This window comes from Lontra canadensis, unplaced genomic scaffold (genome assembly GCF_010015895.1).
Source record: "Lontra canadensis isolate GAN:19392208 unplaced genomic scaffold, GSC_riverotter_1.0 scaffold25, whole genome shotgun sequence".
In the NCBI taxonomy this organism is placed as follows: domain Eukaryota; kingdom Metazoa; phylum Chordata; class Mammalia; order Carnivora; family Mustelidae; genus Lontra; species Lontra canadensis.
In genome coordinates, this window is record NW_022631019.1 from 15694573 (window position 1) to 15721170 (window position 26598).

General features: G+C 60.3%; 1 protein-coding gene across 2 annotated transcripts; it reads right to left on the reverse strand.

Annotated features, from left to right (window-relative positions):
- Positions 1-1239: 1239 nt before the first annotated feature.
- On the reverse strand, positions 1240-26043 carry WNT4 (Wnt family member 4). Of its 2 annotated transcripts, none has more exons than XM_032863695.1 (5): positions 25755-26043; positions 11958-12193; positions 3140-3271; positions 2899-3041; positions 1240-2146 (listed from the first exon to the last, which is right to left on the reverse strand). In XM_032863695.1, exons 1-5 carry the CDS (start codon positions 25829-25831, stop codon positions 1778-1780), a joined length of 957 nt encoding a protein of 318 aa, XP_032719586.1. In that variant the 5' UTR covers positions 25832-26043; the 3' UTR covers positions 1240-1777. The 2 variants fall into 2 exon arrangements, with proteins under 2 accessions (XP_032719586.1, XP_032719584.1); XM_032863693.1 differs by having other exon boundaries at positions 1240-2245; positions 25755-26042.
- Positions 26044-26598: the final 555 nt, after the last annotated feature.

Sequence of the window (26598 nt, forward strand, 5' to 3'; positions counted from 1 at the left end):
GGCTCAGCTTTCATCCACATCAGAGCCTGCCCGCCCCAAGATTATCCCTCATTCCAGTGTGGCTGCAGCAGCTCACTTGGTTTTGGCCTTCTTGGATGGACACTGAGCAGAGAGCTTGGCTGGGCGCCAAGGGTGTTGACCCTCTTTTAGTGAGGGAGCCAACACCAGGAGGCACAAACCACAAGGCCTGGAGGAGAGTTTCTACCAGAGCCCGTATTCTCAGTCTGGGACTTTGAATTCAGACATGGAACCCTGGAGCCAAGACTTGGGGTCTGAGAATCTCTAGTGGGGATCCCAGAGCCCAAGACCTCAAACCAGGAGCCTGGAGCCCCATTAAGGGGGCAGCTTGGAGACTGGGTCTCCAGCAAGCTCCGCTGGGAGTTGGGAGCCCTCCTGAGAAGCAGCAGTGAGGTCAGGACAAGTCCTACTGTGTGCATGTCCTGCTCATAGAAGTTTGGGCTGTGCTCCTGCCGGTTTGGCTGGGGCCAGGCCCGGCCTGCTGGTGCTTTCTCTTGGGGACTCTTCTTCAGTGCCCAGGGTACCCGAGGGTAGGGGTGCCGCAGCAGCTGACACCTCACTTCATCAGCCCTCTAACTGTCCACTGCTTCCCTTGGAGCCTGTTGTGCTGCTTGGAACCAAGTGGCCGCTAGGTCCAGCCTATAGTCTGTGGCTTCTGCTGCCTCCTGGCCCCTCTTCTCCAGCTGGTACCCGCTCCCCAAGGCTCAGACCCAAGGAGACCTGCAGTTCCTTGGCTTCAGGGCTCTTCTGGCTGTGCCTCTGCAGCCAGCTCGCTCTGGAACCTGGCTGAGTGTTGTCCCCGATGCTGTGAGATGGACACAAGCACGTTTGTCTTTGCACCTCCCAGGACTGTTGTGATCACACTATGAGCTGGCCCAGGATAGGGCCTAGAACATAGTATTTACTTAGGAAATGTGGTTCAGTGAGGGAAGTAATGGGTGGGAAAGGGCTTTTTAACTGGCTGGTTCCTCTGCGTGTGTGATCTCCATTCTTTCTCTCACAGAGGAGCGGCACCGTGAGGAGACACACATAGAGGTGTCCCTGCAGAGGCCCGGCTGGGACCTCTGATCCAGGATGACAGCTGGTGCCTGGGAAGGACCAGGGAGTGGTAGCTTCCCCTCTTTGATGGGGAGGCTGGGTGGGCTGGGCTCCAGGGCAGGACTGGAGCCTTCCCTGGCCCTTGTCTCACCTGCTCTTCCTGCCTGGAAATTCCGAGACTGACCTCCAGCTGCTCATGGAGGGCTGAAGCGAACCCTTTGCCCTTGAGCTGGCACCTGCCCTTTTCCAGGGGACTCGAGAGACAGGGCTACCAGGCTGAAGCTGCCAGGGGCCGGGTGTGTGTATAGGGGTACAGCTTCCATCAAGATGGCACTGGTTTCCCCCTGCCTTAGGGCCACCTCCTTCCTGAGATGGCAGGGTAAGTCGGCATGTGGCAGACACTCCTTGTCACCCAGCTGAAGTCTGCAAGTAGGAAAACAGATACGGATAGCACCCGAGTGGTCAGCAGTGGCCACATGTGGACAGCCAGAGGCATGAGCAAAGGTCCCTTTGGTCAGTAGCAGCCACAGAGGCCCGGGGTTCAGAGAGGCCCTGGCTGGTGCCCTCGGGGCCGTCTGCCTGCTTTCGGTAATAAATAACATGAGGACCCAAAAACCAAACCAAAACAAAAAATACAACCAGTATCTTTTGGGGTAGGTGCAGGGGGACTGTTTAAATTACTGGCCTTCCCCGGGCCGCGAGGCGGGCGCGGGTGCCGCGGTCACCGGCACGTGTGCAGCTCCACCAGCCGCTGGCACTGGCGGCACTTGACGAAGCAGCACCAGTGGAACTTGCAGCTGCAGCGCTCGGCCAGCTCCACCTGCGCCGTGTGGAAGCCGCGGCCACAGCACAGCAGCTCGCAGCCGTCGATGGCCTTGGACGTCTTGTTGCACGTGCGGCCCCGCGTGCCCAGCACGCCACTGCGCATGTCCTGCTCGCAGAAGTCCGGGCTGGGCTCTAAATACACCAGGTCCTCGTCCGTGTGCGGCTTGAACTGCGCGTTGCGCGGCACCAGCGCCCTGGAGGAGCCCACGCGGCGCGGCTCCACCTCGGTGGCGCCGTCGAACTTCTCCTTCAGTGCGTGGCCCACCTGGCGGAAGGGCGGCACGGCTCGCCAGCACGTCTTTACCTCACAGGAGCCCGACACCCCGTGGCACTTGCACTCCACCCGCATGTGTGTCAGGATAGCCTGCAAGGGGCGGGGAGGGGAGAGGGCCCATGAGGAGACGGAAGGGGTTGGGGAGGGGCCACGGCGGTGGGGGTGCCGCTGGCGGGGCTGGGGATTGGGGGAAGTGCCACAGAATTGGAGAAAGGTTGTCGTGCATCCTCTGTGTTAAGAACCTGCTGTACACCGGGGTGGGCCAGTAAGCTGGGTTGGGGACAGTTGAAGACACTGTCCCTGCCCTTGGGGCACTTGGTGCAGATGGAGGAGAAGCATTTCAGAGGGTACAGTTACACAGGACAGTGAGTGACCAGTGGCAAGACGGGGGACAGCACCGCTGCACCGAAGCTGCCCAGGAGCCGTGGGGAGGAGGTGTGGAGGAGGCACGTGGTCTCTGTTGACGCCACGTTCACATCCTAGCTCTGCTGCTTTGGAACGGTGTGTGTGGGGACACAGACATGTGGGTGGGCGTGTCAGGGGCACATACTGCTCTGTGATCCCTGCCCACCTGGCCGCTTCCCCACCCGCCGCCCCTAACCCACTGGCCCACGGGGTGCTGGTGCTGGTGGGAGCCTGAACAGGTGTTCCCATGTGGCGCACGGGGAGGGGAGTGTGCGGGGGGTCCTGCCGAGACTGCCCTTGCCCCAGCGGTGATGGTGGCAGGGGATGTGCTGCACTACCTTCCTGCCAGCCTCGTTGTTGTGGAGGTTCATGAGGGCACGGCTGGACGACGCCCCCTTACTTCTCTCCCGCACGTCCACGAAGGACTGGGAGAAGGCCACGCCGTAGGCGATGTTGTCCGAGCATCCTGACCACTGGAAGCCTGCGGGGGTGGGGGGGGCGCACCGTGGCCGCAGTGAGTGGCGGGCAGGGCCCAGGTCCTTGCCCGCCACTCGCCCCCTTCCCCCCTCCGACACTCACCCTGCGGGCTGACCCCATGCACTGTCCGGTCACAGCCACACTTCTCCAGCTCCCCACTGCTGCATGCCCGTGTCACTGCAAAGGCCACACCTGCCGAAGAGATGGCGTACACGAAGGCCGCCTCCCGAGTCCCTGTGAGAGGCAGAGGGAGGGCAGGGCTGGGTCTCAGTGCTCTGCCCCGCACCCTCCTTGGTCGAGGGGAGTGGTCCATGGGAGCCCAGGAGGTGCCGCCAGCCGCCGCCCTGGTCCCGCCCAGACCAACCATCGGGTCGCTTGCCGCCCTCCAGCGCTGCCTCCGCCCCTGCGGTGCCACGCTATCTCCCTCTCGGATGAGTCCCCTCCTCTGGGCTCACACAGCGCAGTCCAGCTTCAGTGCTCTTACCTACCAAGGGACACTGTTCTCACAAGCTGTCCGGGAGACGAGTGCTGTTAGCGTCACCACACGGGAGACAAGACAGGCTCGGGAGGTGAGCTGACTTGCCGAGGCTGGACAGCAGAGCCCGGCCGCTAGCCCAGCTCTGGCTTTCTCTGAAACCTCTGCTTGTTTCCTGCTGACCCCCCAACTGGCCCCCGGCACTCCGAGGGGGCCCCCTGCAATCTCGCCCTGGCCCAGCCCTTTTCTGCTGAGGCCGTGTTGCTTCCTGACACCTTGCTGAGGGTCTGTTGTCACGGCAGCAGCCCCCACTGTTAACCATGACTAGTGCTGAGGAGAGGGTGTCCTCCGCTGCTGGGAGCCTTATTCATGTCCATTTCACAGACGGTGAAGTGCCAGTTTGGGGAGGGGACGTGATTTGGTCCCAGGCACCCAGCAAGGAAGTGATAACACCAGGACCCAAACGTGGGTCTGTCCGCCTCTGTCCCTGCTCTTCCCCTTCCCGTGCTATGACTTCTTGGCAGTTCTATTTTGGTGCCTGCCCTCCTCCCCTGCCTGAATGGGTGTTTTTATCCTCCTAGGAACTGTGTCTTGGGGTGTAGCTGCTGTGGAGCCTCTTTCTGGGGCTGTGGGTGGTGGTGGGGGTGTGTGTGTGTGTAATGCATGTGCGCATGGCTGGCTGGGTGTGTGACCAGACAGGCCCTGCTCCTCTTCTAGGCCCTGTGAGGGCCTCTGTGTGCCCGTGACTGTCCTCCTGTCTCTTGCTGGAGTGTCTGTCCGCAGGAGTGAAGGGGGGCAGGTTTTGGCCCCGTGGTTGGCAATTACCACTGTGACACCCAGGCCTGTGCTCTCGGCTGCCCCTGGGAGCAGTTGCCGTGGTCAGATGGAAACAATCACCTCCTCTGTGCCCGTGTCTGTAGACAGGCAACAGAAGCCGGGCCCTGGGATGGGGGACAGCTTGGGCCCCAATGGCTCAGGACGCCCTGTTCCCTGTTCAGCCCTTGAGCTGGGGCTATGGCCCCCCACCTACTCTCTACTGCCCTCCCTCTGCCCTGGCTTGGCCGTTTTGGGCCAGCATCAGGGGGCTTGGCTGGAGGAGCCACCCGGGCCTCGACAGCCTGGGATGGAATCCTCTCCAAGTTAATCGAGGTTAGTCGCAGGGTCATGTTGGTTGGTTCTGTGCTGTGGCTGCCCAAAGAGGGACGACTTTCGTTTCTGGTATTTCTGGTATTTCCAGCCCTGAACAAGCACAAATCTTTGCCCCAAAGACTAAGGGGGGGAAGGGCCGGCGGGAAATAGGGACTGATAGGGTGGCCCCAGCTCTGGGCTGGGTGTGGTCCTTACTTCTGTTTCTCTGGGCTTTCAGGCAGCCCCTGGTCCTTCCGATCCCTGGGCTCATCCCCCCTGTGTCCCCTGAGTGCTGGTAGCCCTGGTGTGCAAGGCTCCCTGTGAGTTTGCCTCATTCCCCAGACCAGCGGCCATCTACTGGGACTCCAGGTCCCCCTTGCCCTGGTCTTGGGAACAGGACACTACGGTTTTCTCTGCTTGGGAGTGGGCCTGAAGGAAGAGATTCTGGAAGGAAAATGTGAACGGCAAGAGCAAAGGCTTGTAGAGCGCTCGCTCTGTGCTGGGCACGGCCTGAGCACTGTACATCACTTATATACCCTGCACACCAACCCAACGGGGTAGAAGCTTCATCCTCGTTTTATAGACGAGGAAACTGAGGCACCGAGGGGTGAAGCAACTGGACCAACAGTACCCAGCCAGGAAAAGTAAATCATGGGACTGGTATTCTAACTCCGGCAACTTTCACCCTTGACGTTGTCTACATGCAGGGCATCTCTTCCCACCTCCTGTGTGTGAAGCCAAGAAGGGCTTTCTTAGGTCCACCCTGACTCTCATGTGCTGTAGACCAAGCCTGGTCCGTTTTGTGGGCTCCTCCTTGGGGGATGCTGAGCAGTTGGCCTGGGCTCAGCACAGGAGGCCCCAGAAGGCCTGGAGAATGTGGCCATGCCACCATACCCCCAAAGGCCCACAGCAGTGGCTCTGGCAGCCTCTTCCAGCTCTGGGTCCAGCCCTTCAACTCCAGGGCTATGGCCCTTCCTGGTCCCTCCCCTCTGCCTGGGTGCCCAGGCTGGAGCCTCGCTCACTAGGACCACCCGGCAGAGGCAGAAGGGGCCAGCGGCACGCCTGCAGGCGTAGCAGAGGGAGGCCCCACGCGTTGTGGAAGAGAGCTGCCCCCTGGTCGGAGGCTTGCCTATTCCAGCTGCAGCAGAGACAGACCTGGCTTTGTCCTCCGGGGACATCAGAGCCGGCGGTAAGGCAGAAATCTCAAAGGTGCCAGCCGCCTCTGCCACCTCCTGCCTCTTCCATAAAGCCATTTGCCACATCCGACAGCCAGCTCCTTTCTTCCGACTCCCCTGGCTCCAATGTGCACCCTCTGGGTCTCACCTCAGGGCCATTTTCCCAAAGTGCGAAGGTGGCCTGGGGCTGGGAACTCAGAGTTGTCCTGGGAACCCAGGAGTAGCTACCCTTTCTGAGGGCCTCCTGAGTGCCAGGGCCTTTCCATGTGCTGTCCGTGGCTCATGACAACTTAGCACCCAGCTCTCTCCAGCTCTGCTCTGTGGAGGAAGCAGTGAGGCTCCGTGGCCTGTCCAGGGTCCCTCAGCTGGTCAGCAGCTAAGTGGGAACAGGAACTGAAGCCTGTCTGACTTCCGAGCACATCATGTGCGACGTCTCTCCCAGATGTTGGCAGGAAGGACATTTGAGCGGGAAGTTGGGAGGAGAAGCCGTGGGCGCTGAGTTGGACTGGAAAGGAAGCCTCGAGCACGGTGATCCCCTGGGCGCCAGGCAGGTATCCTGGTGGAAGGGCCATTCAGGCATAACTCAGTGTTTCCAAAGCAGACCCAGCGGGAGTCCTAGCAGATGGGGCAAGACAGGCACTGGTCTCTGAGGACATTGTCCCCGTCCTTTCCCCTTCCATGCTCCCAGCCTGCCTTCCCAGTTTCCTTTGTTTTTCTTAGCTGCAAAAGCTCACCTTTCCTTGAAACCACCTCTAGGAAGTCTCTTGGGATTTAAGAGACCATGTAGGACAGGGGAAAGTCAATTAAGACTCAATAGTGGCGAGACTGTCCTCTGTGAGCCTCATTGTCTCCACTCTTAACAGGGCAAGAGAGTGCTGCCCAGGCAGGCCGGGCCCTGCACTTCTCCCACCCCTCCTGCCCACCGTCTTGGGACTCCCAGGGCTGCCTGCATGCTCGCTGGCCTGCCTGCCCTGGGACCAGAATCAGGCTGCAGGTCTTACCTTCTAAGTGTCTCGCGGCCAGACTGGAAGCTCCTAGGGTCAGGCTGCCCCCCTTCTTCTCCTTTGCCCGCCCAGCACCCAGCACAGGGTTGCGCACAGAGTGGCTCTTGGACACGGGTGAGTGCTGGAAAAGGGTCTAGATGCGCAGCCCGTAGGCCTTCGAGCTCCTCGCTCAGCCACTTTCTAGGGGTGTGATTTCAGTTTTCTTGGCCACAGAATGGGGCTGATGGTACTGACCTCAAGAGGGGGCCATGGGACTCCAATGAGGTGAAGTCCAGAATGTGCTTAGTCTAGTCCCTGGCACAGAATGGGCACTCGAGACCTATTTTGTGATTATGGTGTGATTAATGCCATTTTAGTCACCTGCTCACAGAGGTCCTAGGGCACCGACCCTCTGAGGGTCAGGTGCTTGACTGCATGTTTGCCTTCGGGCTGAGAGCTTCCTTTGGGCAGGGACGTGCCTTGCTTGCTCCCTCGCCAGACATTTGCTGATTGCCCGCCGGGAGCCAGGCCCAATGCTCCGCACCAGGGATACTGAGGGGGGTTTGTCCTCAAGGAGCTCCCAGGGACAGAATGTTTCTGGGAACCCACCCCAGCCTACCTGGAACTAACTTGATGACCCCAAAAGACTGGCTCTGGAGGTCACCCGGAAGGAAGGCCTGTTCCCACCCTCATGGGGCCCACCATGGTGCCAGGACTGGGGGTCAAGGTGAGGGCAGAGGTTTTGGTAAGTCACAGCCTCAGACCAGAAAGCCTTCACATCTTAAATCCAGTCTGATGTTACAGTCAGTAAGGAGTCTAGGTGACGTTAGACACACGGGTGGGAAGGCGGGCCTGGGTTTGAATCCTTACTTTGCTTTGGCCAGCGCACTGCATCACCTCCCAGCCATGGCAGCCAGAGGCCGGAGGGTCTGAGGGCTCATTGAATACCCTCTCCCAGGACAGGCCTCCGTCAAGGTCACAGAATGGGATGGGAGGAGGCAGGCAGAGGCATGGCACTGCCCACAGATGGAGGGAAGAGGAGAAGAGTTTGCACTGCCTTTCCTAGCTCTCCCGGTCATGCTCAGGCCAGCCTGCTCTGGGAGCCCAGTATGTCCTACGCATGACCTTGAAACTTTGCCAGACTCTACAGGGCTTCACCTTCCCATCCTCAGATCCTTTTTATTCAATCAACACGTATTCATCAGTTACCTACTCTGTGTAGGTGCTACGCTAGGCTCTGGGACAAAGCGTGACTAAAACATACAGAGGACATCCCACATCCGGTCCTTAACCCCTGCTCAGCAAGAACTGCCACCTGACCCCATTCCTGGCTGCCCCCAATTTCTCCTAGATATTTAGCCGAGAGCATACGGTTCGGCCCTCAGTCACACACTATCCTCATTGGTGACCGTTAGCTCACATCCATCTCCCCTTAGTAGGCCAGGAGCAAGGTGACCTCTGCTGCTGGGGGTGGTAGCGTGCAGGGCGGAGGCTGGGAGACCTCAGGCAATGTCAGCCTTGGGGGGCTCTGGGGAGTCAACCAGCCCTTCAGAGGCACCTTCTCTGGCTGATGGGAATCCCAGGAAGTGGGTCCTGGGATCGTCCCCACTTTACGGGGAGGATGCTGAGGCTAGGAGAGGGGATGGACCTTGTCTGAGATCTCAGAGCCAAGAGTTGGCAGGTCCTGGAGCTGGGTGGGTATGTCACCACCCTCTGCTTGCTGAGCCTCCCTTCCTGGTGGTAAAGTGGGGGACACCACCACACATCCAGTTGTCGTGAGGGTGATCTGATGCCAGACGGCACACAGCGGGCCATCAACAAATGGGGTTCCTTTTCTTGTCCAAGGATGACCCGGTTCCTGGGCCTCCTCCATGTCTGAGGCTATGACCCCAGCCACGCAGCTCATGAATGTGGGCACCAACCCAAGCTCACCCTTGCCATCACCCCAAAAGCTGGTGGCCTCGCAAAGGGCCTGCCCAGCCTGGCTGCTGCCGTTGTGGATTTCCCCAGTGCCCGTGAGGAGAAGGGCTCTTCTTGGGTCAGGGCGTACCCTAAGTGCTGCCACACATGGTGTCATGGGACCTTCCTGACGGGCCCTATAAGGTAAGCACACGTGCTCATCTCTGTGACGGGCCTGGGCGCTGTGGCTCGGGATAACACCACTCGTCCAAGGTCACCCCGCCCATGCCCCTCCCGCAGCTACCTCCTGAGCCTCTGAACCTTCCGAGAGCGGCACCTGCCGATGGCCAAGTCCCTCTTGCTCAGTGGAGACAAATTAACACTTCCAAATGCAAGAGTAGAGAGATGGACGAGCGCAAAGAGCCCAGACCCCGCCTCCAGACAGACCTGGTGTCTGCCTGGTGCCTCTGGGGTGCCTGACTTGGCCCCAAGGGGGCTGGATGCTCGACCAAGCCACTCAGACTTTAGTCCGGACCAGGTGGCAGCCAAGCCTGGTAGGATTAATTCTCAGTGTTCCCCAAACCAAACTTGCTGAGCCAAGGGTGGGCCCTTCCTTGGTTCATGCTGCAAATACCAGTGAGGAAGGCACTTCTCCATGGGGTTCCCCACCTGCTTCGGGCCAGCCTGGACCCCATGCCTCCCTTTCTTTGCCCCTTTGAGTCCTTGCCCTGACTTGCTGCCCCTGAATGACATCCATTGACTTTCTCCTCCATGCCAGGCTCTGCCATATGCTGGGAAACAGGTAAATGAGACAACACCTTGCCATGGGAAGGGCTCAGGCTTTGGTGGGGGGGGAAGGGACAGGCATTACAGTTTAGTCTAAAAGATGTAATGAGGGGTGCCTGGGTGACTTGGTTAAGTGTCCGACTCTAGATTACAGCTCAAGTCGTGAGATCAAGCCCCACATTGGGCTTTGCACTAGGTACGGAGTCTGCTTGAGATTCTCTCTTTCCCTCTCCCTCTGCCCCTCCCGCCACCCTGTGCACCTGCACACTCGCTCCCTCTCTCTCAAAATAAAAATAAAAGCAAAAGGTGTAATGAAAGCTATGTGAGCATAAGTGGTTTAGGCAGGTATGTATGTGCGTGCGTTTGTATTAAGGGGTGGAGAGAGAAATTGATAAGGCAGATGGGTTAAAATGTGGACAGTTGGTCAATCTAGGTCAAGAGTAGTATGGGAATTCATCATAGGAAAAACCAATATACATAACGGAGAGAACGTACTGGGGATGGCCAACGGTGGGGGTGAGGAGGTGGGTGTGATGGCTGAGGGGGGTCAAAAGGTACAAACTTCAGTCACAAAATAAGTAGGTCATGAGGACGTCATGTACAGCGTGGTGACTATGGCTGATAATCCCATGTTGCACATGTGAAGCTTGCAAAGAAAGTAGATCTTAAAAATTCCCATCATAAGAAAAAAGATGTGTCATTACGTGTGGTGATCATTTTGTAATATATGCAAATGTGGAGTCATTATGCTGTATGCTTCAAAAGAATATAATGTTGTATATAAATTATACCTCAATACAAAAAGAAATGTATCGCCTACAGGTGAAAGAATTTTTTTGGTAAATTTCCTGTAGGTTTGAAATTATATCAAAACAAGAAATTACCAAAAAACCCAGAAAAACAAAACAAACAAAAAAAAAACAACCCCAGCATGAGCAAAGAGCTTCAGAGCCCAGAGGAAAAAGCAACTGCCCAGTTGTAGGAGCTGGGGAGAAGCTGGGGGGAGGGAAGAGCTGAGCTGGCAGAGAAAGAGGGGTGAATATTTAGGGTGGAGGCAACAGCACATGCAAAGGCACGGGGGCTGTGACAGGGCCTGGCACAGGGAACCACACGTGCCCCTAAAACTCCAAACACGGGCCTTCCCGTGCTTAGAGTCTGCAGTTTAAGCCTAGTATTTGGGCCTCGTCAAACAGTGGCCCCCAGGCCCTGGCAGTGGCACCATCGTCTTGGGGAGATCCTCCATTACCAGGCTATTTGCTGGGTTTCTGCTGCTTCCCCGGAGTAGCAATATTCAGTAATGCCAAGCATGATGGTGCCTTTTTGGCTTCTGCCAGCTCCCTGGAGAATTGCTTCCAAATTTCGATCACAGTTGGTTTCCAACAACATCCAAACGGTTTGCCACGAGCCCAGCAGCTCTGGCTGTCCAGGGCCACAGGTGCCAAGACAAAGGTTGGCCCAGGCAATGCCCTCCTGCTGCCTGGTGAGTCAAAGGGCCCCGTGGATGGTTAGTAGCTCCGGAGTGTCAGTTTCATGCTCAGGAAGTAGAAAAAGAGGCAGCTGGTTTACAGCCCTTCCTCGAGGGCAGCAGATTGACCCAGTGACCTCTCAAGGAGCCTTCCAGTTGCACAGAACGTTCCCTCTGCCCTGCCCACCTTCCTCTGGCTTGATGCCTTCTCGTATTTCTCATCTCAGTGGAGGGCCTAACTTCTCAGCAAAGCTCTCTCCCGAGCACCCATTCCTGGCCAGGGGAGAAGTCTACCCTTGTGTTCCCGAGGCTCGCGTGTCTGCCCCCCCCATCACGGCATCTTCTCATTATGGGTGACAGCAGGACCCTGGAACTGGCCTGCATGGGCCCCAGCCCCGACTCTGCCACTTGCTAGTTCTGTGACCGTGGGCAAGTTACTGAACCTCCATGTGCCTCAGTTTCTTCATTTATAATGTGGAAGCCCATCTCCAAGGCCAGAGGACTTAGCATGTACTTAAAACGGGGTCCAGTCCCTAGTTTGTGCTATGGGCGTGGAAGCTCCTGCCCCTCCTGGGCTTGACTTGACTGCTTCCAGGAGGACAGAAGCGGGTTGCGGCTCTTGCTTGGTCTCAGAGCCGGGCACGGTAAGGCTGTCCACATGGCCTCCTCCCAGGAGGCCAAGGGTTAACGTCAAAGCAGCATGGGGTTGGGGGGTCTGGGCCCCAGGTTCACCCTCTGAGAAGCTCTGGGCCAATCCATCCTTCTCCCTGCCCAAGCCTCGGTTTCTTCCTTGGTAGAACGGGGATGGCAGCTTGGGGACTGAAGCGCTACGGACGAGAGAGACCTGCACCCACAAGGAGCAGCACCCCCCGCGCTGGCCTTCCCACCCTAGTCCCTGGCTCCAGCCACGCGCTGGTTCAGCTTGCTCAGTGACAGCCGGCTCCCGAGCACCTGTCCACCCTGCCAGGGAGCTGCCCACCCCTGCCCCTCCTGCGAGCCCCTCCCTCACCTTGCGTCACCACCTTGCCGAAGACAGGCAGGGAGTCGAGCGTGGAGCAGTTCCAGCGCCGGTTCCGGAACTGGTACTGGCACTCCTCGATGGCCAGCTGAGCGCCTCGGCGCACCGAGTCCATCACCTCCAGGTTCCGCTTGCACATCTGTACCTGCCTCTGGATCAAGCCCTTGAGCTTCTCGCACGTCTCCTCCTCCGAGATGCTCCCCACTGAGGACAGCTTGGCCAGGTACCTGGGGAGAAGGCGGTGGGGTGAAGTGCCGTGCGGCCCGCCTTCTCCTCTTGCCACTGCTGGGACCGGGCTGTGCCCAGCCCAGGTCTCCGGGAACCAACTCATCCTACTGTCCGGTCCTGGCAGTGACTTCTCTCTGGATCCGGAGACAGGCTCCCCTGCCTGGCTCTTGGGGCCAGAGGGGGAATGCTTCTTGCATAAGAAAGCCTCTGCCTCCACCAAAGCAGGCTGGGCACAAGGAGGGACCCTGACAGAACCTCCACCCCAGCGTGACCCTGGGGCTCTGACCCTGTCATGTCCCTCTGGCTGCGAGGCTGAGACCACTCCCCTAGTGTGCCTCTCTTTCCCCACCTCCAGGCAAGGATCCTGGCCACCTAAGCCCAGCCCAAGCTACGGCCGGCCGCATCCCCGGGTACCAGGTGGAGGCCAGCATCGGGGCTGCAGCCGGGTACTAGCACAGGGATGGTGGCGGGGGAGGAGAGCTTAAAAAACACAGTGTGCCATGCTCTTCCCTCATCCCCTTGAGTTTTTAACAGCCTGGAGATGGGGCACCAATGCTGGTTCCACCTCACGGGGTTATGACGAGGACCACAAGCTAGGTAATGCACGTCCAAGGGCTCTGGGACCAGGCCTACGGGGAGCAGGGGGCTCTAAAGCGTCTGTTTCAGGGGAGGACAGGAGAGACCACAACTGTTCATTGAACACCCACTATGTGCCACGCACAGTGGCAGTCACTGCTTCCTGCTGCATTCTCGCCCCCAGTCTGTGAGGTGGTAATTACTATGCCCATTTTACCAATTCCAGCATGAAGGCTAAGAGGGTGACACAGACAGCATGTGCCAGAGCTGAGCTGCGAACCCCTTCAAGCCCTGTGGGCCTTCCTCCTGCCTGTCCTCCCTGGTGGGTTGAGGGCCAGACTCTGCCGCGTGTGAGGAAAGACCCTATGTGGCCTGGGCCAGGACGCAAGGGAGTGGGAAGCAAGATGCAAGAATGCTCAGCAGGAGGGGAGCAGAGCTGGGGAAAGGCCCTGTCAGGAAGGAGCAGTCCCCCTCAAGGGAAAGAGATATGCATTAGCTGAATACCTACTAAGTGCCAGCTATGTCTCAGATAGGTGAAGGGTCACCTGACTTGTGAGGGCAGATCTAGATTGAAGGCCAGGTCCAACAAGCCTACGACTGGGTTCTAACCACAGGCCCTCAGCCTGTTGCCCCCTCCGCTAACATCCTTGGCCAAAGAGAGCAAGTATGCAGCTGTCCCTGACTCTATAGCGAACCAGCCTCTCCCCTCCTCCTCACGCCTCCTCCCCCATAACTTGGCTAACAACCCTGGACTGGGATGGGGGGAGCTTTCTGGAGTACGGGGCAGAGATGCTGTTGCTCCTATAAGGTAAGCTGCACGAATTTCTTGTCCAAAGGGGAAGGCCACTACCCTCCGGGACTTAGTTTTCTCATCTGTAATGTGGGGAGGTTACCTCTGGTTCTGGCTAAGTCATGGAACTGTTATCAGAGCAAAAGGGGTCCTGTGTGTGACAGACGGTCTGGCCAGGGGTCCGAGGCAGGGGTCAGGAACTGGCCATTTGTTCGCTGAGTGAAGTAAATGAATGGAGAGCAAAGAGAGAAGTTCACAGAGAGCCCCGCTAAGATACGGCACATTTTCATGACGATGGTCCTAAGCGTCGCTCACTTTGATGGACCTTCGGACCAGGCTGAGCACTTTACTTCCATTATTGCATTTATCCCCTCAGCAAGCCAATGGACCCCCATTTTACAGAGGAGGACACTGAGGAACAGACAGATTAAGTACCTTGCGTTGTGCCCAAGGTCATTCAGCTAGTAAGAGGTGGAGCCAGGACTTGAACCTGGTTTTGCCTGGTTTCACAGCCTGTGCTAGACCCAACGTTGTTTTAAGCGGCTCGAGCACTAGACCTGAGCTCTATGGGCAGAAGCTGCTGGGAGCTGGGTTTGCTCAACCTCAGGGTGCTGGTCAAGGTGCAGCCCGTGGTCTGCCCGCTGGTAGCCCGGCTTCCCTCCCCGCTGGGGGGTGTTTGAGCGGCAGGTGGATTCTGTTTGTCAGGCACGCGGGCTGGACCAGAGGAATATGGCGCTCAGATCTGGCGGGGCCGGTGTGCGGGGTTTGCTGAAAACGCAGGGGCCTGGGTCTCCCTCTAGGTGGGGCTGGGTGGGCACCTGGGCTTTTCGCACGTCCCCAGGAGCAGCTGGGAAGCCAGGCTGGTCCTGGATGGCACTTTAGGGGAAGCTCTTGGCTAACCACCAGTGATGCCTCCTTCTGCCCCCGAGAGAGATGTGATTCTGGGACCCCTGTTCCTCCTCCCCGTGACATCAGCTCCCCTCCCCCAACACCCCAGTTGTGGGGCCTGAGTCTAGCTTTCTTTATCTAGAAGTGGTGAGCATGGATCCTCTCCCAGAGGGCCGCCGTGAGAGAAAGCAATTCCACGTGGCTGAGGCAGCTGGCTCTGAGCCGGGCACACGGCAGGTGTGACCAGGAGGAGCCCCCCTTCCCTGGAAGCACAGGTGAGTAGGAGGTGGGTGGTCTTGGGCTGAGGCAGTCCAACCTTCCCTTCCTCTCCCCAAGTTCCTTGCCTCCTGGGGGACCTCCCCGTCTTCTCTACCAGGTCCTCTCTAGGGGAGGCACAGAGACTGGTAGGGTCAGGGCAGGAGCCTGAGCCTCCCAGAGGGGAGACAAAGGTGGGAAGATGGTTGAGGGGCGCAGGGAGACTGCAGCTGGACAGGATGGGGCCAAACTTGGCTCTTCAGCCCTGTATGGGTGCTCCTCTTGCCTGGGCCAGCTGAGGAAAGGGGGTCCCCCTGTGGAGCTAGTCCCACCTGGTGCTCTTGGCCTGCAGGGGGCGCCAAGAGCCCAGCGACTGGCCAGGGGCCAGGTCCATACTTGGGAGGCCGTGAGTGAGGGGACAAGGAGTTGGGCCTCAAGTTGGATCCTTTCGTGCTCAGACCCAGGCCTGACCTCTGGGATAAGGGTGGGGGCCCCTATTCCCTGAGCGACATGGGGGTACAGAGCTGGCCTGTACCCATCTCAGCCCCTTTTCCCTCTGCGTCCTGCCAAGGGGCCAGGTCAGGCTATACGGGCTCCTGGCTCCTGATGAAGGGAGGTGTTCAAGGGCAGGAGAAGCAGGCTGGGGAGGCCTGGCTGAGCCACCAGCCCACAGTGTGACCGTGGGCAAGTCCCTGCCTACTTGGAGCCTTTTCTCGTGGGGACCATAACCTGGCGGGTCTGTGTGGCCTTTCCCACTGTCTGAGGGGCAGTCCTCCTTCTACAGACCGGGAGGGGGCGCTGTCCAAGCCTCAACAGCCTTGGGGGGGCCCCCGGCCGGGCTGGTAGACGGAGCCCCTATCGATGAGTGAGAAATGAAGTCCACCCCGGGAACTGCCCACCACTCTCTCCTAGGTCCGGACTCCACGAGGGGAGGCGGCCTGAAATCACAGTAACAGGGCTGTAGGGGAGCTGTGGGCTGCCACGGCTGTGAGTCACCAAGACAGCTTCCAGGAAGAAGCCGAGAACCCTCTTCCGCTGAGGAGCGTGCCTGCCCCATGGCCGGCACCCGAGCCACCCCCCCTGCCACCGGCCCCTGCCTTCATCTGGCTCAACAGCTGTCCCCTTCCATGCCACAGGAGGCACAGCTCCACCCCACCCGATTCTGTCAGATCCCTGGTCTCGCCCGGGAAGGGCTGGCTGGTGCGACCGGACATGCAGCTGGGAATGGGGTGGACAGACCTGGGACCCCAGGCCCTTGCCTGCGCTGCTGGTCTGGGTATCTGGTTCAGGTGTGTTTTGTTACAGAGGAGCGAACTGAGGCCCAGAGAGGTGGAGGGTCTCACCCAAAGTCACACAGCCAGTGAGTGACACGGAGCTCGGTCTCCCCTGTATCTTGGTTGTGGGTCTGCCCTGTCTGACGGCTGGGGGGCTGACACTACCTTCAGTGTCTGTCCAGCCCATGGCCTCCTCATTGCCCGGCACAGGCGAGGCACACAGAAGGAGTTCAGTCAATGCCTGCGGTGTGACGGACGGCTCTGTCCCCCTCTGTCACCTACTGGCAGGGTAGGGAAGGGCAGGGGTGAGGGAGTACGTTGGGGGCTGCCTTTGCCTCCCGCCCTGCAGTGGGCTTGGAGACGGTCAGGGGTCAGACCCAACTGGTCCTGGGGGCCTCAGGAATCCCTTCCCTGCACCCTAAGGTGGCTCAGCCTTTCCCCCAGAGACACATGTGCCCCTCGATGACCCTAGAGCTGGGCCGGGCTCGGATGTTGGCTGCACAAGCCATTTCTGGGGAGCTGGAGAGCCAGGTCTGTGGAGGGCCTCGACCATCTCTGCCTGTTCTCGCGTTCGGGTTGCCTTGCCCCAATTTAGGCTTCTTCCTGCCACTGCTGAGTCCAGGCTTAGCAATCTGCCACCTGCTGCCCCAGCCGCCCAGGACTCTCGCCGCAGCCCTGCCATCGATCAGGTTACCCCAGCAGCCTGGGCCGCTCCGGCTGCCGCTGCCAGCCAGCTCGTGCCCCCATCTCCTCACCCGGGGGGCTGCAGGTCCTGCAGGCTTCTCCCAGGAGGCCGTCCCCGCCGGCCCGTGCCGCAGCCTGCAAGGCTGGAGGGCCCAGGCCCTGGCCCTGCCAGGGAGATCAGATCCTCTCAGCCACCTGCTGTTTTCATTAGAAACTAAAATTAGCTGGGCTTGTCCCAAGCTTTTCCAGGTTTGCTTGCTTTTTTAAAAAAATATACAAATTCCTAGAGGAAAATCCACACTTCTCCGACTGCTCTCCAGCTCTCACTCTGCGCGTCCAGAGGAGAGGGGACGGGAAATAGCTGGGGTGTTTGGGAGGCCAAGCAGATCAGTGTCGTGGGTCCTGGCCCTGCGGGTGTCCAGGTGGGGGCTGGGACGCCAGCCCAGGCCTCTCTGCCCCCTCCCTCTGGCCTCCCTGCCTGCCTGGGCCACATTTAGAGCCTCCTCAGGAGTGGCAGTGCCTGGGACACCCTGGAGGAAGGAGGCCAAGCAGGCGGGAGGAGGAGCCGGAAGGAGCCGCAGCGCCTGCCCAACGGCGAGCCTCCTGGGGAGACAGGCCGGGCGAAGGCACGCGTGCCACAGACCCCACCCGGGACCGCGTTCTCCCTGGGGGTGGCCAGTGCCTGCTTCTTCAGGTCGTCACCACACCCCTCAACTCCCCTCGGGCCTTCGGATGCTTCTGCATGCGCGGTCTCCGAATCGGGCTGCCCGCTCCCCAACGTGGCCCCGTCCCGGAGACCTATCCTTCCGCACGGCCCGCAGGGTGGCGCACTGTGCAAGAGAGATGGCGGTCAGAATCCTGGCTGTGTTCCTGGAAGCAAGTTAGTGAGCATCTAGGAGCCTCAGGGTCTTCATCTGTAGAATGGGGAGAATAATCGGTCTCTCCTCAGGAGGCTTCAGCGGATTAAGCGTCCACACAGCAGACACTGCTCCCCTGTCGGCAGCCTTAGTATGTTATGTGGTCACCATGGCCATCGCTGAGACATTTACCTTCATCATCACTGTCCTCATCACCACTACTGCCTGGAAGCCCCTTCCCAGTCCTTTGAGCTGGGCCCCCCGCTGGACTGCAGACCCGTCCTGCTCATTGATCTTCTTTGGCTCGGCTCCCTCCACGCCTGTAGACCTGGGTTCGCCAGTCTGAGGGAAGGATATGCTTCCACTGGGAAAGGGGGGTCACTTCAGTCCCCACCCCGACTGCAGAGCTTGGACGGAATCTCCTGACGGAGTCCACAGAGCTAGAGGATGTGTGCCAGCGACTCGGCCCATCAGACGGACCCTCCAGGGACCAGAAGTCCCTGAGAGGTGGAATGGGGGATAAGGTGCTGTTAGGGGATCAGAGGCTGGGACAGTGGGGCCCAGAGCAGGCTTGCTGTGCCCGGGGAACTTGGAAGCCCTTTGCAGGACGAGGCTGACTAGGCAGGAGGGACCGGACGTCCCTGCCCCCTACGCCTCACAGACAGCAGTCACCTGTGTGAACACATCCGTGGTGCAGCTGTGGGCTTGGTCAGGAGCGTGGCACCCCCTCCGAGATTCGGATTCCGGGAGGCATGTGTTCGAGGCCACGCAGCCCATCAGGTCATTCCGGCTCCTACGCCCAGGCTTGCAGATCAGGACCCGGAGATGGCCCCAGGTACCCAGGGCCTGACGTTTTGGCAGTGACCGTGATTTGAGAAAGGTGGCTTCATTCTTCTGTTGCTGAGTCCCGCTGCAGTCCCGGGGCCACTGCAAAGGCATCTGCCCTGCTCTCAGTAGCAAGGGGTACTTGGGAGGGAGGTGTCTCAGTGGCTGCTGGGCTGCCTCGATGGTATGCCGGCCCATGGTCTCAGCAGCCTCTGGGCCCATGGAAGGAGTGGCTGCCACTGGCCTGGGACCCCAGGAGGGGCAGCTGGGGAGGAGGGGCCGGCCTCGGAGACACGGTGGTTGTGGGGTGCTGGGCGCGGTTTCCCCTCTGCCTTCTTCACAGCTCCGGCAGGACTCTGGAGTCCCCGATGCTCGGCTCAGGTCCCACGGACCTTTCCTCAGTTCAGGGGAATGACGACCTTTTCTGGAGCTCAAGCCCCCACTGCTGTAGCTCAGGCCACTCTCCGCCTTCTGTCTCCCGGCAACCCCAGTTCTTTTGCTCCTGATCTTCAGAAGTCCTTGCAACCCCATTTAAAAAATCCTTTTGCTTCCAGTTTCCATTACTTCCCACGCTCTGGTGCCCTAGCTCCCTCCATGTCATTCCCGAGGGCTCCGTGCCCCCCACTTCCTGTGTGGGGGCCCCTCTCCCATCTCACAGTATGTGTTCCTGGGCAGTGGGTGACTGACTCAGGCCTAGGAAGTAGGCACTCAGACCTGAGCCCGGATGGCCCCAGAGCTGCGCCGGGACGTGACACTTCTCCTTCTCTCCGTGGGGCAGGTGTGATGGTGGGGGTGAGTGGGTGTCAAATTTCGGGCTCTTCCTGACCTTGCCCCCTCATTTGGCGATGGAGAGCTTCTCCCTTGCAAAGACCCACCTTAGCTCACTGAACCACTGAACGGTCCTCCCTCAATCGGCTGTGGGAGCCCAGGGGGCAGGAGCCAGGACGAGGGGCTAAATCCCCAGCTGAGCTGTCCAGGTCGGGCGCTGGCTTCCTAGAGTGGGGCTCAAGCTCTGGTGGCTCCAGGCTTCCATTGAGTTCCTTGGCTTTGGTGGATCCCTTCTGAGGGCCCCATCCCGGATGAGCCTGTGGTCAAACCGTCACCCCTATCCCAACGAGGCAGCAAGGACAACTTTGGTTTCTTCCTTGCTCCATTGCTCATAACCTCCCACAGAGGATGACTGGTGAGGGTGTGGGGCTGCAGGGAAAGTTCTGGGAGGACAGTCAGGAGACCTGGCCTGGAGTTCCAGCTCTAGCACGAATGTGCTGTGTGACCCCACGTCCCTAGCACGATGCCTGGCCTGGTCGGTCTCCACAAGTGAGCATTTGACAGGACTGGATGGGGCTGACCAGGCATGGCCCTGCTTAGAGTTTCAGTGTTGCTGGAAGGGGTTGAACGGATAATCTCCAGAGACCCTCTGAACTCTGAAGGCCTTGACTTGGTCCTCTGTGCCTGGGGTGCCAGGACTTCTGGGCCTCCCTGACTCAAGAGCAGTACCTCCCTGTTGCCAGCCCTCGGGGAAGGGTTCTTGGAACACAACCCTGCCATGATAGGTCCTGTGTGTGAACAGAGGGAGAAAGAGGGTCTGAAAAGATCATCCAGGAGTCGCCGCAGGAAGAGGCCCCTGGAGTTTCCCTGGAAATTTCCCACTGCTTCTAAGGGGCCTCTCCAGATTTCCCTTGTGTGCTGTGAGCGGCTGGCTGTTGGGAGGCTACTTCCCACTCTGATCACATCCCTCCCTCCTCCTACCCACCTTCCTTCCCTCTCAGCTCAGACCAGGTCCCCTCCACGGCTGCGGGGGTCATAACTTGGTCAGGGGAACTTTTAGAACATAGTTTGGTTTCAAGTTTGCCAGGAGATGGGGGAGGTGGAGAGGGTTTGGATGGGGAAAGGGGGGAGCCGGTGGGGTCACAGCAGGAGGCGAGCCTTCTCCTGGGTTTGGCTGAATCACAGAAGACGCAGTTCAGGACTCAGAGATAAAAGCTGGCAACTTGCGAGGACATCTGGACCATAACCGTGGGGTCCCGGCTTCACCTTCCAGCTGAGCTTGCTGAACAAACGGGCAGCGGCGGCTCTGGGCTCCTCTGCAGCAGGGGTGACCAGAGGGGCTGATGGTGAGCGGGCAGTTGTCACCCCCTTCCGTGGCTCCCCAGCCAACCCCGTGCCCCGTTGGCTCAGGCCAAGCTCTTCTTCCCAGAGGGAGGAACAAGAAAAGGAGGCTTGGCGTAAACTCTCAGCTTTGCAAACGCACCCACAGGGCCCGAATTGGGCGAGTTTCAACAGGTTTGGGGAACACTGTCTTGTCAGATGTTTGCTGCGTTGCTCAACTGCTAATCCAGGGCTGAGGGAAGAAAGTCAGGCCACAGCAGACAGCTGGGTGGTTACCGCCACTGAGTAAACCCCTCGGGCAGAGCCTGGGCTCGGGGCCCTGCCACGGAGGGTGAGGGGGAGAAAGGGCTTAGCCAGGCTCCAGGGGGTATGCCTGGCAGGGGAGCCGAGGGTCTCCAGAGCAGCAGCCCCATGGGTGACAGCCCTACGTCCCGACACCCACTTCTGCCCCTCTTAGCATCACCTGAGACTCATGGGTTGGTTGTAGAGTGAAGCTTCCCTTCTACCCGAGATCTTGAAGATGGGGCACCCTTTGGCAAAAACTTAAAGCCCTCTAGAGTGAACAATCCCTTCCCTCCTTTTGCCGTCAGGTACTGACTGAGCACTGGATCTGTCAGACTCAAGCGGGCACTGGGACTCTGAGAGCCATCTGGGCCACAACCTTGGCCTTCAGGTGTTTATAACCTCATGGAACTACGAGCCATGCTATTGGACCATGGTTATATATAATACGAAACAGTCTTCTAGGCAGGGGATAAGCACCAGGAGATCAGGACATGTGAGAGCAAGTCAAGTTCAAGTTCTGCTTCTGATTTGCATAATGTCCTTGGGGGAGTCACCGCACCTCTGGGTCTCTGAAATGGGGCTGCAAAGAATACAGACTCCTCCAAAAGCAGGGAGAGGTTATGGGGTTCTAATAGGGTCACGGGTGCGAAAGTGCTTCGTAAACCTGACTCTCAACGAGGGGTGATCTTTCCCCACAGGGGACATTTGGCTCTGTCTAGAGCACCCGGGCGTGCTCCTGGCATCTGACAGGTAGAGGCCGGATGCTGCGGAACGTTCTGCAGTGCGCAGGACAGGCCCCAAATATCAACGGAGCGGCTCAGGAGATCCTGGTACCAACTATGAAGGGACGTGTTGGTGATTGGTCTGACGCCCAGAGCGAGGGGAGGAGTTCCAGGAAGTGGGGTTTACTCTTTAGAAGAGAGGGAGGGACCCTTTGCAGCTGGAGGTTGGGGGACACTTCCTGGGGGAGATGGGCCACACCTTTACCTGTGGGGCCCAGCACTGCACATCTGGGCAGGCTCTGCCCATCCCTGGCTCAGTGAATTGCACCCGGAGCGCCAGGCCTCACTGTGCCCACGGTCAAGGGGGTCACTCCCTCCACCCCGTTGCTGGGCACGTAGGCACACAGGAGCTGGGGCCGGAGATCCACACCTGTGGGGAGTGAGATCCAGTGAAGGTGAGATGCCACCAAGCCGCCCTGAAGGGCGCATCTAGACAATACTCTCTGGCCGCCAGGATCTGCCGGGCTGGACCTCCCTGGCTCTCCGAGGCCCGGGCAGGGGCCCTGGTTGAAGAGCAGGGAGGTGGCCCGTGTGACAGTGCAGGATCCCCACAGAACGGTTTGGAGCACACAGGGCTTGGGAGCAGCGCCCTAAAGGCCCGTTCTCTCTGTCATCCCTGTAAACAAGGACACGGCTTCCCCATCACCGCGACGGTGACCCTCAGCTTCCAGTGGCAGCCACGGGGGCCACTTCCAACGGCGTGCCTGACAGGGCACTCGGCCGCTCTGCGTGTGTGTGTTCACACTTGCCTCCCAACTGCCCAGGAGTGGGCGCCACTTAAACAGAAGAAGAACCCGAGGCTCAGAGAGGTTAAGGAACCTGTCCGTGGTCAATCAGCCGGTCAGGGATAGACCGGGGATGGAACTGCGGGCTTTCTTGGAGACTACCTCACCCTCATCAGGGGTCTCTGCTAGGGCCCTGGCCCAGCGCACTGCTGTATTCCTTCAGAAAATCGACAGTCATGAAACCTTAGCTGATCTATTCCCTGACTCTCCCTGGTACTTTCACTGAGAGTCCAGAGAAACGTGCTAAGGCTGGAGCCCAGGGGGCCAGAGAGGCTCACCCAGAACCAGCCAGCCTGGGGCGGGGGACAGAGCAGTGACTGGAACCCCAGCCTCTCAACTACCAGCACAACCTGTGTCAGAGGAAATGTTCAGGGCTATTTCTGAGGCCAGCTGTGGCAGAACCGGGCCTTCTACTGACGGATTGTTCTCATCCATCCATCCTTCCGTCGGCGGTAGGAGCTGCCGCAAGCTGTCAGCTCGCCCGGGGTGCCAGACACAAGTCTAATCAACAGCTTCCAGCTTCTCTGGGCTTGCCCAGGCCTCAGGCTGTGGAGCCCTCCCAGCTCCAGGCTCCGTCCTGCCCAACAGCTGCACGCAGCGGGACACCTGGCCTCCCCGCCAGGCCACCCGCCCTTCTGAGACAACAGACAGCACCGTCTCCTGCAACCGGCCAGCCAGCTGACCCTGGACTGAAGCCTAACGGCAGGTACTGGAATGGGGATGGACACCCAGGCACAGCCCCCCTGAGAACACTGCCCGCCATCCTCTCAGGGCCAGACCTCCATGGTAACTCACGCGGGAAAAGGTAATGCCCACTACCTACCGTGCCTGGATGGACATCTGCCTGCCCAAAGCTTTTCCTTCTAGAGGCAGCTTTTGGGTCAGACACCCCTGCCGTTGACTCGCTAGGTAACTTTGGGTGATGACCTTTGTGATTCCCCCATCTTCCCATCTGTGGAATTGGATTCAGATGATTTATTTAGAGAGTATAGTGGGAGTTATTATAATGATGACTATTATTGTCATGATTCTGCCACATTTAGGCCAAGTCCCCTCTGTGACTGCTCCGGCTCACACTGAACCCTTCCTCTGATGGCGGTAGCATGCACACTGTCCCACCCATCTGTGGTTTTGTCTTGCTTTTATCCAGACCCAAGGTCCTTGAAGGCCAGGCTGTGATGCTTAGTTTCCTCTGAGCCGGCTCAGTCCCTGTCCCAGGGATGAAGGCTGCTAATTATAAGGCAAATGATCCGGTCTTGGAATGTGCCCAGAGATTGCTTCTCCATCACTGTCTCTCTGGTTTGGTAGGGGTCCCAGGAAGCCCCCATTCTTCCTGTCTCGGGCTGTTCAGGGACCCTTGGCTCGGAGCCTGGGGTGGAGCAGAAGTGAGCTGGGTCATCCAGAGTCCTGCTTCGTGGCAACCTGAACCATCACCACTGCTGAGAACAGGTTTGCCAACCTCTCTTCTCCCTCCGGGGCCGCCCCTCCTCACCCCGCCGCCCCCGCCCCCCCCCGCGATGCAAGCCCGAGAACTGAGCTGTTGGAATTCCCCATGGTTGGCGTGACCCAAAGCTGGGGCTGCCTCTCCGGATGGGATTTTGGGCTTAGATGTGGGGTGGGTGGTGACACCACCTGGGCCACACCAGCTCAACTTGGGGACGGCTTCAGGGAAGCGGGTATGTCACTGTCCGGGAATCAGCACCTGGGTTCAGGTCTCTGCTCTGAGTTTGGGTCAGTAGCTTCCCCTTCTGGGGCCTCAGTTTCCTCATCTGTGAAAGGAGCTCAAACCCTAGGTGCCTTTGAAGGACGTTTCACTGTGGATGTTGCTCTCTTCTCTGAAGACCTGGGTTGGAGTCTGGAGCTGCCACTTCTTTCTCCTTTTCGTAGCCCATGGTGCTTGGTGGGTCACACCTCGTCCTTGTTCTTTCTGATGCTCACGCTCCCTTTGGAGACCGTGGCTCTGAACGCCCGCTTTCAAGGGTCAGCCCCAGGTCCCCCCCAACCCCCAACCCCAAGTCCGAATCAGCTCCTTCCCTCAGCTCAGTGACCTCGTCCTTGCTCAGGAGGATGGCCTGAGGGGGTCATGGGGGGGGAGGGGTGGTACCCTGGTTTTTGCACACTTTGCCACTGCCCCCGAAGTGTTAATCGAATTAAGGCTCCAAGAAAAAAACAAGCTCCACAGCCACTTTGGGCTGCCTGGGAGTCGCTCGCTCTCCCAACAGCTGGGAGAGTTCCACATCACCTCCGTCCCCCCAGCCCTGGGGGGCTCTGACCCCAAGGAACACACTCCTTCCAGCCTGCAGGGACCCGGCTGGCCGCAGTGAGCTCATAGCAACAGCCATTGGACACTCAGGGCAATTTCATGGGAGATATTTGTTCTTTAGTCTTGATGCAGAGAGAATTTTTTCCCCTCCCGCTGTCTCCATGGAAACCCCAGCTACACTGTTGGCTATCCCCCTTCCCACCTCATGCTTTTCAGATCAATATTGGAGCTTGGCTCCCCACTGGCTGCCCACAGCGGATGGGGGCAGAGCTCTGGGCAGAAGGGATTGGGGCCAGGGTTAAGCCTGGGGCCTGGGGAACCGTCACTGATGGGGGGATGAAGAAGGACTTAGAGTCTTCCTGCTTTCCTGTTCCTCCCCCCGCCCAAACCCCCCCCTTTTAACCCCCCCCCCCCCCCCCCCACCCCCCCCCCCCCCCCAGTGAACCTTCTGTCCCTTCCCAGGGAGTCCCCTGAGCCAGGCCCTGCAAAGGAGAAGCAGACAGGTCACCGGTCACCACCCCTCTCTCCTTAGGTGAGACACAGGGAGGTGGTGGGCTGTTGTCCTCTTCAAGTGCTGGGAGGAGTTTCTTCCCGCCCCAGGGAAACAAGGCCAGCGCCCGCCGCGGACTCTCCGAGGCCGAGGCCGGGTGTCCTGGTCCCTTCCTTCCTTCTATCCCTGGCTCCCGCCCCCCAAGCAGAAACAGGTCCCTGCACGCCTCCAGCCCAGCCCGCAGCGACGCGCAGCTCGGCGCGGGGAGCTCGCTCCTGGACTTCCCGGGATTAACCTGCTATTATGAGCCAGAGTCCTTCTCCGTAATGGGCTTCCTCGGCGACCTGTCAGCCGAGCCCGGGGTGCGCCCCAAGCCGCGCACCCCACCCGGGTCGCCGCCCCGCGCTCGCGCCCCTCGCGCTCTCGGGAGCCCCAGTCCGCCTATGGGTGCGGACGCCGCCGCCACCCCTGACGCCTCTGGGCTGGGAGCCGCACCCGGACAGGAGGGGTGCCCAGAGGGAGGCCCGGGCCGTGGCGGCGGCAGCGGAGAGGGCGAGCGAGCCTCGCGTCCCGCCGCCGAGACACCTGCCGGGCGTCCCCGCGCCCGCTGCCCCGCGCCGCCTGGCACAGGCCGGCTGCCCCCGGGGCCTGCCCCGCCCCGCCCCGCCCGGCCCAGCCGGGTCCCGGCCCGACTTACAGCCAGTTGCTCGCGGCGGCCGAGAAGACAGCGAAGACCAGGAGGCGCAGCGAACGCAGGCACGAGCGGGGACTCATGGTGCCGCCGCGGGCGCCCGGCCCCGGGCAGCGGCTCCGACCGCGGGGGGCCTCCCGTCGGGGCGGCAGGTGGGCGCCCCGCGGGCGGGCTGGGGCACGGCGCCGGGCGCGGGCCGGGGCGCGCGCGGCGGGGCTCTGCCTCCGTGCCTGCCGTCAGCCCTGCCCGCTGCTGCGCCCGCTGCCCGGCGCGGACCAGACTGTCAGCGCCGCCCCACAGCCGGGATGCGGCGGCGGCGGCGGCGGCGGAGGCGGGCGGGCGGGCGGCCGGGGGGGCGGGCCAGGGGCGGGCCGAGGATGGGGTTACCTGGGCGGGCCCAGCGGCCCGGGACACCCCCCGGGGGCGGGCCGGAGCGACCGCGGCAGCGGCCGCCCTGGCCCGCGGGACTGGGCTTCTCCGGGGGCCTCCCCGGCCGGGCGCCCGGGAGGACTCAGGGCCGGAGCCCGCTCCAGGCACGCCTGGCTGCGCGCCGCCTAGCGCGGCCGGGCTAGAGGCGCGGCCACCCAGCTGCCCGGTCCTAGCCCGGGCCTTGGGGACAGGCGGGCACAGCTCCCCCAGCCCGCCGCTTCGGGCACTGCAGCACCGCCCTTGCTGCCCCGCCTCGCCCCCCGCCGGCGCCTCGAAGCCCGACCCCCGCCCGGCCGAGGCGGACCCACATGAGCGCGGCTGCCGCTCGCGCGCACCCAGCCGCTTGCGCTCCGGGCGCCCGGGGCTGCGCACCCGGTAGTCCCGAACCACCCGGTCGCCCCCCGCCAGGCCCCTCCCTGCC

Coding starts and splice junctions, on each gene's coding strand:
- WNT4 (XM_032863693.1), bottom strand. CDS start 25,831: ATGAGTCCCCGCTCGTGCCTGCGTTCGCTGCGCCTCCTGGTCTTCGCT. Junction 12,194..25,754: donor GCCGCCGCGAGCAACTGGCT/GTAAGTCGGGCC, acceptor CCTTCTCCCCAG/GTACCTGGCCAAGCTGTCCT. Junction 3,042..3,139: donor GCATGGGGTCAGCCCGCAGG/GTGAGTGTCGGA, acceptor CCACCCCCGCAG/GCTTCCAGTGGTCAGGATGC.